Source organism: Opisthocomus hoazin, chromosome 16 (genome assembly GCF_030867145.1).
Source record: "Opisthocomus hoazin isolate bOpiHoa1 chromosome 16, bOpiHoa1.hap1, whole genome shotgun sequence".
NCBI lineage: Eukaryota > Metazoa > Chordata > Aves > Opisthocomiformes > Opisthocomidae > Opisthocomus > Opisthocomus hoazin.
Window position 1 is genome coordinate 15,684,966 of NC_134429.1, and position 12,289 is coordinate 15,697,254.

Genomic DNA, 12,289 nt, shown 5'->3' on the forward strand with positions numbered 1-12,289 from the left:
AAACAGAGAATTAACAGAGAATAAATAAAGGATTCTCACTCAGTCTTGACAGCAATAACGAATCGCAAAGACAGGAGGCGGGCGGCTTCTCCCAGCGGGTAACGGACATCTGCCAGCGCTCCCCCGCCGCGCGCTCCGTGCTACGCGGTGCCACGGCCTGAAGTTGCAGAACCGGCCAGCGCACCAAAATGTTGCTTTTTGCAATAATTTCCGTGCTTGCCAAGGCCAAAACAGCGGCCGGGACTCATCCAGCACAACCTCAGCTACTGCTTTGAAGTCAGATTGTCTTCCCAAAGCACGTGGAGAAATGTAACCCCCGCTTCGGGCCCTTTCCAGCCCGCATCGGTACCGCACACGCCGCTGCGTTAACAGCGTAGGGTACTGAGACTGGGGGGATCAGTGGTCAATTCAGCTGGTTTGGTCAATTCTCTGCAAAACGATTTGGAAAAGTGTTTCCCCGTAAGGATCGGGATCGATCCCTGCAGTCCAGCGCGCCGTGAGGGAACTCCCCTCCCCGAGCAGCTGACAGCCATGAGCTCAGTTTATTTCCAGAGCCGAGTCCGACCCATTTCTGGCAAAACCCTCGAATGCTTTCTCACCCCGAGCCTGGCTTTCGCGCAGGAGAAGCAGACCGTGCCAAGCGCGGCTCATCGAGCGCGTCGTGCTCCGTGCTGCATCTACGTTTGCTGGGAAACCGGGAGGAGGGTGCTGGAGCACTGCAGCTGCCAAACAGCCGCTTCATTCCAGCGTGGCTGGAGATGATGACACCAAATAATTGCATCCACCAAGGTTCAGGTGGGAGTTTAGGCCAGTTAATGAGGTTTCTTTTTTAGATTTAACCAGAGCTATACATTAAATGGTAGATCTTGTACGTAATACAAACTTTCACTGGTAAAGAAACAACTCTAAGCATCAATGTTTTGGAAACTACAAGATAAGGGGCACATTCTGTTTGGAGAAAGTAAATGTTGAGCATTTCTAGACTGTGTGTTTGGATGAAATATTTGGAAACAACCAACAGCTGGAGAACACCACTGAAAACAATACAGAATCAATTACAGACGTGGGAGCAAGGCCGGATCACAACGGAACACCCACAGAAGAGCGGACGATGTTCTCCTGCCGTACGGAAATTCCCGAAGAAATAATAAACCCTCAAATAAACCCACCCCACACCCATTTCCCCGCTCCTGCCCAGAAAGCCCCATCTCCCGCTCCTGCCCTACCTTTGCTTTCTCGAAGTCCAGGTCCTTGCCAATGGTAGTTAGCAGGCGGCAAAGGCACTCGAGGGACTCCTCATCGTGGTTTTTCAGCAGCTTTACCACACAGTCATGCATGATAGCCTCCGTCAGCATTTTCAGTTTGAAAAGCTCGCCAATGAATTTTATATTCCCAATGGATCTCCGTCGGGCTTTGTCCTTGGCCTCTTCCAGCTCATCATGGAGCCGTGTCTTCTCCTCTGGCTATAAAACAGAAGAACAGCTCTAAAAAAACACATTCACAGAGTGCAGAACTCTTCAAAAGATCCAGTTTTATGATCACAGTTGCTGTTGTCCCTGTTTACTCTTTTTCTCCTCAGATACAAGAAGAGGCTGGTATTAACCTGCTAATCAAGGCAAGTCTTCTTTATTATACTCAGCCACACTGACAAAAGTAAAGTCTCAGCTACAAAATTCCCCCCAAAATCGACTGCCATCTTCAAAAGATCATTTTCAGAGGGAGCTCTGAAGATTTACGGGGAAAAATACCACTTACAGTGGTAGCAGCTTCAAGTTCTTTCTGCTTCTTTTCAAAGACGTCGTCGTCAGCCTTGTCCTTTTCAAATTCCTTCTGGCAGCGATTTAACAGCAGCTTGCGGAAATTTACCGTGCTCCCAGGTTTGTCTGCCATGGGCACTTTCAGCTGCAGGCGAAGGAAGAAAAACATCAGCAGAAATAGAGCTAAACTTCACATACGAGTGAGGTTTCCCATAAGCCATCCATTACATTTTATTACACACTTCATATCCAGCAACGCGAGTTTGCAAGGCTGTGGCAGCACTTCATGAGTTCCAGATGAGGTTTAGGTTTCGCATGTAAAGTCGCACTCAAAACTTGGCTGACGCCACCTCCGCCGGAGACAGATTACATTTCCATTCACGGAAAATTCTTTCAAAAGACACACTGCTTAAACCCACTCTTGTTGTGTGCTGGAGACTCTGGAGCCGTGCTCCTTCGTTGCATGTTGTGAAGGATCGGGAGGAGAAAGGGCTTGTTTTGCCCCAAATTCGCCACCTGAACACTAGCTGCCCCAAGCTTGGCGCAGCACCTCGGGCTCCCCTTTGAAACGAGAGAGGAACTGAACTTTCCAAATGCGATCAACTGCCTCTTGTGACCAGGCAGAGCAAAGCGTCCTCAACTCCAACCAACACCGCACTCCAAGCAAAGCCCGCGGCCTGCAGGCACGGCCAACGAACGCAGAAGAAGAAATCGCCATGTAAATTATTTTTAATTACGTTCAGAAACTAACATTTAACTCCGCTCTTGCCATGTTTCCATTACAGCCAACCCGTTCACGGGGGTAACGTGCAGAACATTGCCCCGTGCAGAGGAATCTCCCATTGCCCGTTGGCGGCTCTTACCGTTACAAGGCATCTGCACATGTTGGCGTACGCCACCGAGAAGCTCGGTTCATCGATAGCCTTCTCGAAGACCAGGTCGATGACTCCTTTCAGTCTCTCTTCTGTGTCTACCGTCAGGTCTGTCACTTGCTTCATGAGCTGGTTGAACATCTGGGGCGTCAGCTTGTTCAAGATGCTCCGTACCTTGCGGAACAGCTCCTAAACGACAGCAAAACTGTTAAGTTTCAGCACACACTGAACAGGTGGCTTTCAGGAACGAGCTAGGATGCATCCGAGAGGTGAACGGAGAAGAGGTCCTACAGCAACTCCTAGGAAGTGGAGCTACACGCAGACGCACACTTGTGCGCAGCCCAGCTCCAGCCCTAACTCGGCTACTGAAGGCCAAGGCAGCGGGGCAAGGCTTTTGAAAATGCACAAGTGCTTTTTTCAAGCGCAACAGAGGCACAAAGCCCTTCCTGTCACCCATCTGAAATACCATTCTTCGTATCAATTTAGCCATGAGATATAAATTAACAGGGAGTGGCCATCTTCTCCCTCAACTAGAGGTCATCAACTTCTTCTGTATTTACTTTCAGGCACTTTTTTTTTTCCTGTCCAGAATGATAATTAGGTCAACAACGCTGCCATTAGCCCTGAGAACAGAATTCCAGTGTCCTTCACGACTATCCCAACTTATCCTACAAATCACAAGTCTGACCACCAGGCAAACACCTCCGCCAAGAGCAGCCGCCCCACGGAGAGGAGGAGCGGGAGCAGGACACAGAGAAAGCTTCAGAGACGGCGCTGCTGGGCTGGGCACGACCAACTGACAGAGGCACCTCAGTCCCGCTGAGGTTCAGGGCAGAAATGTAGTCTAAAAGGGGATGAAAAGCAAGTTCTGTGCTGGAAGTTTGAGGCTGTTTGCTTTAGAATGGAGACAGAAATATTCTAGTAAAATAGCAACAGCAAAACCATCCTGGAAGAGAGGTAGTAGGTTGTCTGGTGTTCCCTATTTAGACCCGCTTAATATACAGGATTGCTATTTAAACTCCAGGTCAAGAATAAACACACGAGAAAAAATAATCAAGGTAGGGGAAAGCGGCGATTCAAACTGGAATTCATTGCCCTTTTCCACTGCCTCTCAACAGTGAAGGCAAAGCACCACCCTCCTCCTGTTACAGGCTGCTGTACTCCGCAGCGCCTGCTGACGCTCTCACCTGGGTTTTGACATTTTCCGGGTCCTCGGTTTGGCTTTCTCTCTTCAGGCTTGGCTTCCAGGCGTTCTCTGCCTTCTTCAGGTGGACGTCCTCCTTCACACAGACAGTGATGATCTTCCTGGGCTCCCTCCTCTGGCCCGGCTGAGATCTCCTCGGTCCAACATTCAACAACTAGGACAAAAACAGTCCTTGTTATATCCCCTTTTCAACTCGCACCTTGATAAAATGCTCCAGGGCGCACGCCAACACCTGCTGATGGCAACGCCGACAACCAGCAACTCCTCCTAGGACCTGAGGACTCCCTCCGACCCAACGCAGCGGGCTGGCGGGGTCAGAGGGAGCATGAAGAGACCAAACGTGTTTCTCTTGGGCAGCTCTTCCCGAAACAGAGAGGGGATGCCCACTGCCTGCACGCATCGGCGATGCTCCAGACACCGCTCGAGCACCGCAGAACTGGACCCGAGTGGCCGAAACAGCCTCTTGAAAGCCAGAAACTGCGTCACTGAGACATCATAGCAAAGGCGTATTTAGGGATTAAACTGGTCCTTACGGGTGTACTTCAAACGTGCCACCCCATGCAATTAGGTGATAAACTAGCAGCTCTACCCAAACCATTAAGTTTTACTGGAGATTGCTTCAAACAGAGCCATTTTGCGACAGCAGTTATATCAAACAGACCGAATGGAGCATCGGTGCTGCTCCTGCATTGTGGAAACAGGGATCCTGACAGCTCTGGGTCAAACTCTTTGCAGCTTCACAGAAGCAAGGGAAACACGGCGCTTTGTCTGAAACAGCGTCCAGCGCTTCTCTGCACTCCTGCATAACAGGGTGCTCTTCCAGGTCAAACCAGCTACGAACACCGCTGAAACTGGGGAGTTTGTCATCAGTTGTACAAATGACAGGTCACAAGAGACCCCCCAAACCCCCTCTTCATCATCTGGGAGCTTCCGATTAAGGACTCCAGGTATCAAATGTTGTCGGGAGGTTATTCTTCCCCTGGGCTCTTTCTTATTTCTGAACCTATTTATTAGAAATGTCCGATCTCAGTGTAAAAATTAGCACAGCAACTAAAGTCCCTTGTCCAACCCCGTTACTTTGCACAGCAGTAATTAATCTCTTCAGTGGGCAGTAGGCGACCCCCACACGGAAGATGGGCCATTTAAAACATTTCTTTGTTCAACGAAGGGATTCAGCAAGCGTCAGAAAGGCAAAACCATCTCAGTTATTCAAAGAGCCTCACTGAATACAGGAGGAGAGCTCTTAGCTGGTGCCTCTCACGTCACGTATCAGCCCCAAACCCGTTTTTGCACAATTAAAAAAAAAAAAACAAACCAAAACAACCCTCCTTAAAGGCAAGAGCTTGTCTCTGCGATTTGAACTGCTTGGCTCTGACGGCATCAATGCGTGCTGCTGGTGGACACAGACAAACATCATCACCACCACTGCTGGAGTGCTCGTTTGGGCTTCGTTACGTGATAAAAGCAACAGAAGAAGATGCTGTCAGAAGACAACGACCTCATGCCGCGACACGCTCCGTACGTCCAGGCGATGCGAGGACCAGGGCTGCGTGGTGCAGCGCATCAGTGTGCTGCCCCGCTGCCCACGAGGACCTGCACTCAGATCCCGCTGCCACGCACAGAAACAACCCACCAGGCTCACGCAAACTCCTTCGGGCGCACGCCGTAACCGTAAAGCAACCGCGCGAGTCGATCGCTCCCAAGCAGTCATCGGTGCGACGAGCCGCGAGAACGGGGAGCCTTGACAATGCCCTTGTGTTAGACGCCTTCCTAAAGAGCTGCCAGTCCCTCCCCACCACCCCTCTCCGCTCCCACCCAGAGCCCGCGATCGACACTGCTACGCCGCGGCAAAGTCTGCTTCGCAGCCCGGCGACGAGACATCCACCCCCGCTTTTGTGCAATTTCACGCAATTTTGCTGCCTGGGTTCTAACCACGCCGCAAACGTACAACCGTGGAAAGCAGAAACTTCCCTCCAGCTGAAAAACCAGACAACAACGCAACAGCGAACCGAGCGGTCTCAGCCACAGGCACCAGACCTCATCCCACACCTCCCTGCCCACGGCAAGCTTGGTAACCAGAGCCAGGCTGGCAGCGCGCCCTGGAAATCAAAACATTTGGGCTCTCGTCCCCCAGGCGCACGGGCAAAGCTGACGAGAGGCAACCCGCGGCCGCCCTGTCTCTCTCGCGCGGAGGCAGCCACGCTCTGAAGGACCTTCCCACCGCAGCCGGGCTGTGACGCACGAGGACGGAGCTGCAGCGGCGCGGCCCTTCCTCGGGTACGGGTCCAGGCAGGGCCGACGCGCTGGCGTTTCGAGCGAAGGCAGCGCCTGGAGGGAGCTGACAATTTGCCTTGCAAGACTGACGGATGCCCGGACCCCTCTGGCGTCTCCTGGATGTCAGCATGTTACATGTCACAGCCTCCTCCAGCCTGGCTGCCTTCGAGACCAGACTTTTAAGTGTGTTAATAGAACACAGATTTCCTTTAAGATCCTATTTTTTTAATATCTCGTGAATAAACTTGGTTCAGACTGTTTGATTGGGTTTTAAAAGCAGTGAACAGAAGCCTCCTTTGAATGAGTAACCAAACAATATACAGGTCAAATTTTTAACAGAAAAAAAATCTGGGTTTTAGTTCCAAATCCACAAAACAGCAAGTGAAAGAGGCGCCTGGGCCCATGCCTGGCCTCCTGTTTGTAACCCGGTCCAAGTAAATAACAACGCTCCTGTAGCACCTGCGATCACAGCGCTACAGCTTGCACTGAAACGATGTTTCCACCGAAGGCACAGAAAAGTGCTCACCAGATGTTACCGCATTAATCTGAAGTCCCCGTCTTTCTTCTGGATGAAGAGGGGGAAAAGGGAAAGCAGAAAGAAAGGAGGGAGAAGCCTCCCGCAGAGGAGCCAAAAACTCAGCAACACAGCACGACCTGGTGCTCTCCCTCCCGGTCCGCTCCCGCTCTTGGGACAGAGTCATGGTAACGTCCTCGAAAACATCCAAGAAATTAAAGAGCTGCTCAAACCTCTACAACAAGCTTCAAACGTGGAAGGTGACCTTGAGCTCAGTGCTAGGAGCGACTCTGCCTTCCAGGGAAGCGCAAGGACCGAGGGGACTCGGGCTTCCCCCACCTCTCAGAAGCACAAACGCAGACGCGTCCTGCCTTGGTGGTCCCCAACCCTCTTTCCCTGTGTTCGCACCTCGCTACCCGCCGCGCTTCTCTAACTTCTCATCTACGTCAAAAAGCGTCTATCAGCTGCATTTTGTTCCTGCGGAATTCCACCCCTTGGGGTTTCTGATGCGCCGTTTGTTAGTTCTAAAAACAGTCAGACAACACGTTCAAGCAAAAAGAAGGAAATCAAAGACAGAAGCCAAGGAAGCAAACCAAAAGATGCTCAGCGTGCCGAAAGCTCGTTAGCGCTGAGCTGCTCAACGTTATTTCGAGGGCAAGGAAGAGGCAGTGGGGGTTGATGGTTTATGGGCATGGCCTGTGCGGAGGTGGAATGACCGAGCGGACAGACAGCGCACACGCAGCTTTTTGCCATGCTTCATGAGAAGCTCACGTCTGATTTTGCTCGGGGCTGAAAACCCTCTCGTCCTACAACCGCCGCCGGCACGGGACAGCAGGGCTTGTTAAATAACGTCACCGTCCAACCCTCCGCCAGAAAAACGCAAAGGAAGGCTCTGCTCCGTCAAGGCGCAAATGTAAGATGTATGTTATGTGCTGAATGCTCCAAATGAACGGGGTAAGCGGGACTTACCTTTTCTCCCCCTTTCCACAGGTCTGCAAAGTGCAGACCCCTCGCGGATCCCGCTCAGGCCAACGTCCCAGCATGCCCTCAGCTGGTGATGTCCCACCCACCACTGAAGACTGCCTAGAGGGGTACAATGCAAGTCTTGTTTCGTTTTTTTTTTTTTAAACACGGTTGCACCTTTTTGTACAGTTTTCTGCCAGTCGTTCTTTATCAACAGTGGGCGTTTGGGGAAAAAGACAACTCTACAAAAAGGTGCAAAGGCTGGAGGGGAGAGGGGGGGATTCGGCTTACCCCTATCGGCAGGTTCCTCAATGGTGGGTGAGGCGAGACCAAGAGAGGGCATGCTGGGGAACCGCACCGAGCCAGGGAAGGCAATCCAGGGTTGCTCTGCACTTTGCAGGACTGCAGAAAGAGAAAGAGCGACAGGGACGTTACCACCATGCCGAGAGGCTCGGGGCATTCAGCGCATGAAAGGAGAGCGGGCGCCGGAGTACGACCTGCAAGGCCTAAACATAGGGAGCGGTGTCGACCTCAAACAGCATCGAGGTTTCGGGACTGGGTGGTGCTCCGAGGGAAACCGCGGCACTGAAGTTACTCCAAGACACGGCCGCGCGCCCCAGAACCGAGGCACTGGCCACAAGACCGCTCTCAAATCAGAAATGTTACATCAACCCAAAATCGCCGGGTTTGACTCCGAGCCTCCTGGAAACGGGCACACTTGGAAGTCAAGGTTATTCCGTGAACCCTTCTGAAAGCAGCCATTTCGAAAGACAAATGATGGCTATGTCATTAGATGTATCTAGATGGACACACTGGCTGTATCTTAATAGATAGGTGGAAAATACAGAAATACAATAAAGAAATAGAAAAATCAATGGTTGCACCTAATGGAGGCAGCCTCCATCCTCCAGCGCCGGCTGACTGGGCGGCACCATGCTGGGGGGCACCTGCACCCCAAGAAAGAGATGGCAAAGGCAAGAAGGAAGAATCCAGAGGGGAATTTCAGCGTTTGTGCAAAACCAGACACAGGGCAGGGGAAGGAAAAAAAAAAAGAGAAAGTGAAAGAAAAGCAGAGGAAAAGGCAGGAAAACAAGGAATGAAGTGACCAAAGCCAATCAACATGCGGAAGCACGCAGGAAGCCAGAACACACACAGCGCTGCGCATGTTGTTTTTGTCTTGGTTAGTAAATTCTGTTTGCTCTGTGGCATGCTGTATAGAACAGACTCCTACAAGGACACACGCTGACGCCGGGCTCTTGTACGAGAAACACGCACACCTGTGACTGCCAGGTCCTCGGCGTGGAAACACGTTTCCACCCCTCTCGCGCGTGAAGAGGGGAAGGAGATCAAATCCACTGAAGACCAATACGTACCAGTTCAAAACATCCACAACGTTTTTCTAATTTGCCTAAATTTTGACAGCCAAGGAAACATCACCCTTGCATTCATCCTGACAAAACCAGAACCACCGCAGCATCGGAAGAGGCCCAGGAGTGTGAGGATGACTTCACCGGTGTTCAGGCCAGTTTTTAAATTAGCAAGCTGGGGTAAACTCACACTTCCAGGTATGATTCTTCCACCGGAGGTTTGCCTCCCAAAATCAGCAAAGGCTGGCGTGAAGTCCGGTCCTCGAGGCAGTATCCGAGGGTCCAGAGTTCTCAGGGGCAATTTCGGCTGACTGACCTGCATCGCGGGGCAGAACAAGCACACAGATCTGTTCAGCGGGCGCTGAAGCCTACAGACAATCCCTGCTCAAAGGCAACAGTCCTCTTTCACGTCCAAATTAATGCTTGTGACAAACTGTCCAAGTTCTACACACCCGCACTGACAGTAAAAATACAGATTTAATTTAAAATACGTCTTCCACAGGTGACTACTGAGGAAATAGGTGGAGTTCAGAAACATTTCAAGGCTGAGCTTGACTTCTAGAGGATAAAATTATGGCAACATGGGCCTGTCTTCTGCAAAACGAATGCAATCATCTTGGTTCAGGATCACAGAACGGCCACCTTCCCTCAGACCAACGTCTCGGTGTTAAACAAGGCAGACGGCTGACCGAGCGAAGGCAGCTGAGAAGCAGACAGAGCAGTGAGAAGCAATCATGGAAAACAAGTAGGTGGATGAAATAATTTTGGGAATAAAGCTTCATTTTACAATTTGGGTATGAAATTCAGAGTGGAAATGTTTCTGCACGTGAGAATCACCTATATCCTGACCTGTGCTTCAGTCCTAAGAGAGACTCTGCAGTGGTTGCGTCCAAATCAACGAACTGCACAGTTCTAACTGAGAGGAGATATAAGGTCTTGGTGTCAGCTCTTCAGAAATAACAAGCACTTCAATAAGCGCAGACACCCAGCAGAGAAAATCACATCTGTAATAAGGCTGGACAGAAATCACAAAACTTCTTGCGAGGCAAGGTTTTAAAGATCGTCTATTAGATCAGCTCAAACCGTGACACAACTGTTTCAGACCAAAAAAAGAGTTCGCCCAAAAGCACGCCTACACTTTTGAACCCTGGAACTGAGCTAATAAAAGACACTGCCTCTCCGCTCAGCCCTGCACTGCTTATTTCCTTAGGTCTCCCTGGCTGTATCATTTTAAATGTTAGTAACAACCCAGTATAACTTCATCCAGACAAAGACCATCAAAAACGCTTCAGTTTTCCTATCATCGGCGCACACTCCTTAGGCACCGACACCTCTATTGGGAGAACTCCGTGACGTGACATCAGCCACCGATTTCCCCTTCCCGACAAAAAGCCTGCATCGAAACGGCCAAGGAATAAAGCACGCAGTAGGGATCGATATTAAGATTAAAAAAAGTGGCACGCACCTGTTTTATCGGCTCTCCTCTCACCTTGTCGAGAACCACATCGCTTATGGGCGGCAGCCCCTCCGGCTTTTGGATAGAGGCAGGCACGAACTGGAAATCCAGCAAGAACTCCCGGTCGTACTGCTTCTTGCCCTCGGGGTTCAGGGGCTTCCACTGCTCTATAAGGAGAGAAGGTGCCTGAGATTCATAGGTCACAACGCCCTCCGCTCTGCGAGACGAGGTTCTGGTAAATCCAGGAGGGAAGAGATCGCTACGGCTGCTTGGGCAATTTTAAGGAACCCAGCGCATTGAAGGAACATGAACAACGGGGAGCGTGCAGCCAGCTCCGGCAGCAACCACACACGGATCACTAATTCCAGTTTCAATCCACATCACAGAATCACAGAATCGTAGATTGGTTTGGGTTGGAAGGGACCTTGAAGATCATCTGGTTCCAACCCCCCTGCCACGAGCAGGGACACCTTCCACCAGCCCAGGGTACTCAGAGCCCCATCCAACCTGGCCTTGAGCACTGCCAGGGAGGGGGCAGCCCATTTTAACTCTGACCTTCACTCTCTCGTGCGATACGACAAAACGGGGACGATTCCCAGTTTCCAGGGGAAAATGCAAAAGTTAAAGCGGCTGGTTTTGTGTAAAAGGGAGCGATAAGCGCAGGGCTGAGAGGAGATCACCGCGCAGAACAAAAATATCCTATGAAAAGGTGAAAACACCGAGCCTTTAACAACCCACGCTGGAGATAACAGTGGGGACCAAACAAAAACACACAACCACTAGCCATCCTCTAAAAATCACAACTTTTCACCCCTTTTTTCAGATGGCAGGAGAACAGCAGTGCAGAGGACCTTGCCTGATGCAAATCCGAGTGTAAACCTACAGCCACTTCAGCGCAAGGAACGTGAGCATCTGGTAGCCCGGAGACGGGCTTTGCTGGCCGCACAGGTCGCTTGAAGTTCGGAAAGAACCCACGGACTCGCCCAGGAGCCAGCGTGGCTGGTCAGGCCCCTGAGTGGGGCAGCACATTTTTATCTGAAGGAAAACATCTGTACAAGATGCCACGTTCGTATTTCACTGATGCCAAGCGGCGTCGCTCTGCGCTTCTCCAGCCGTTCACGTTTGCTGTTAAGGTTTTCTGTTCTTTCTTCATCTCAGTCCCTGATCACCAGCTTTAGGTCTCCGGGTTCTCACCACCCTCACCCCTGCAGAGGCCACAACCACAAACTTCTTTCAAGGATGGGTTGTAACGACTGGGAATGATAATACACAAGAGTAATTACATTTTTAGCTCTTTGTGCAGTTTTGTTTCTACAGAGCTTCAGGATCAAGAGGTGCAGAAAATGGTTTGGCTGGCTAACTGCATCCCAGCCAGAATTCCCGGCCAGCTGCCTATCCGCTGTGCCACAGCACCCTCCATTTATCATGGAAAAGCCCCGACAGCAACAAGAAACAGTTTATATGTACAGCTTCCTTCTCCTGGAAAGCTCTCAACAAGCTGCTTTAACGTGAAAAGCAGCTGGGCAGTGTCACAGGCAGGCTCGCTGTGTCCCCAGCGCGGGGGGAGACCGGGATCAAACACACAACTCCTCCTGCGCTGGACCAAAAGGCAAAAACCCCGGTTTTCCAAAAAGCAGAGCTGAAAGCGAGGATGACTGCGCAAGGGGCCAGGCCTGCTCTGCAGCAGACGAGTCCGACGCGCGCTGCTTTCCAAGGGACCCACCCAAGCCCTCCGGCTGAGCCAAGGACGGCCAGACCCATCGGGGATCGTGCCGACGGCACCGAGCGTTTCGGAGAGACAGCTGAGGCATTACGGAATAACCTCACGATGCGCTTCGCTAACGAACAGGTAAGCGATCATCACTGTGTGGCAAACTATCAA

At 51.2% G+C, this 12,289-nt stretch overlaps 1 protein-coding gene across 14 annotated transcripts in view; it reads right to left on the reverse strand.

The window, feature by feature from the left end:
- The window catches only part of EIF4G3 (eukaryotic translation initiation factor 4 gamma 3), a 145,263-nt gene that overhangs the window by 23,994 nt on the left and 108,980 nt on the right, over positions 1–12,289 (reverse strand). For 9 of the 14 annotated variants that reach the window (XM_075437622.1, XM_075437621.1, XM_075437633.1 and 6 more), the window contains 7 exons: positions 10,417–10,574; positions 9,142–9,267; positions 7,876–7,986; positions 3,817–3,987; positions 2,621–2,818; positions 1,756–1,902; positions 1,227–1,463 (listed from right to left, as the gene is read on the reverse strand). In XM_075437622.1, coding sequence (XP_075293737.1) covers positions 1,227–1,463; positions 1,756–1,902; positions 2,621–2,818; positions 3,817–3,987; positions 7,876–7,986; positions 9,142–9,267; positions 10,417–10,574 — 1,148 coding nt within the window. The remainder of the gene's footprint in view (positions 1–1,226; positions 1,464–1,755; positions 1,903–2,620; positions 2,819–3,816; positions 3,988–7,875; positions 7,987–9,141; positions 9,268–10,416; positions 10,575–12,289) is intronic. The other 5 variants (XM_075437625.1, XM_075437635.1, XM_009945083.2 and 2 more) reach the window with 1 other exon arrangement.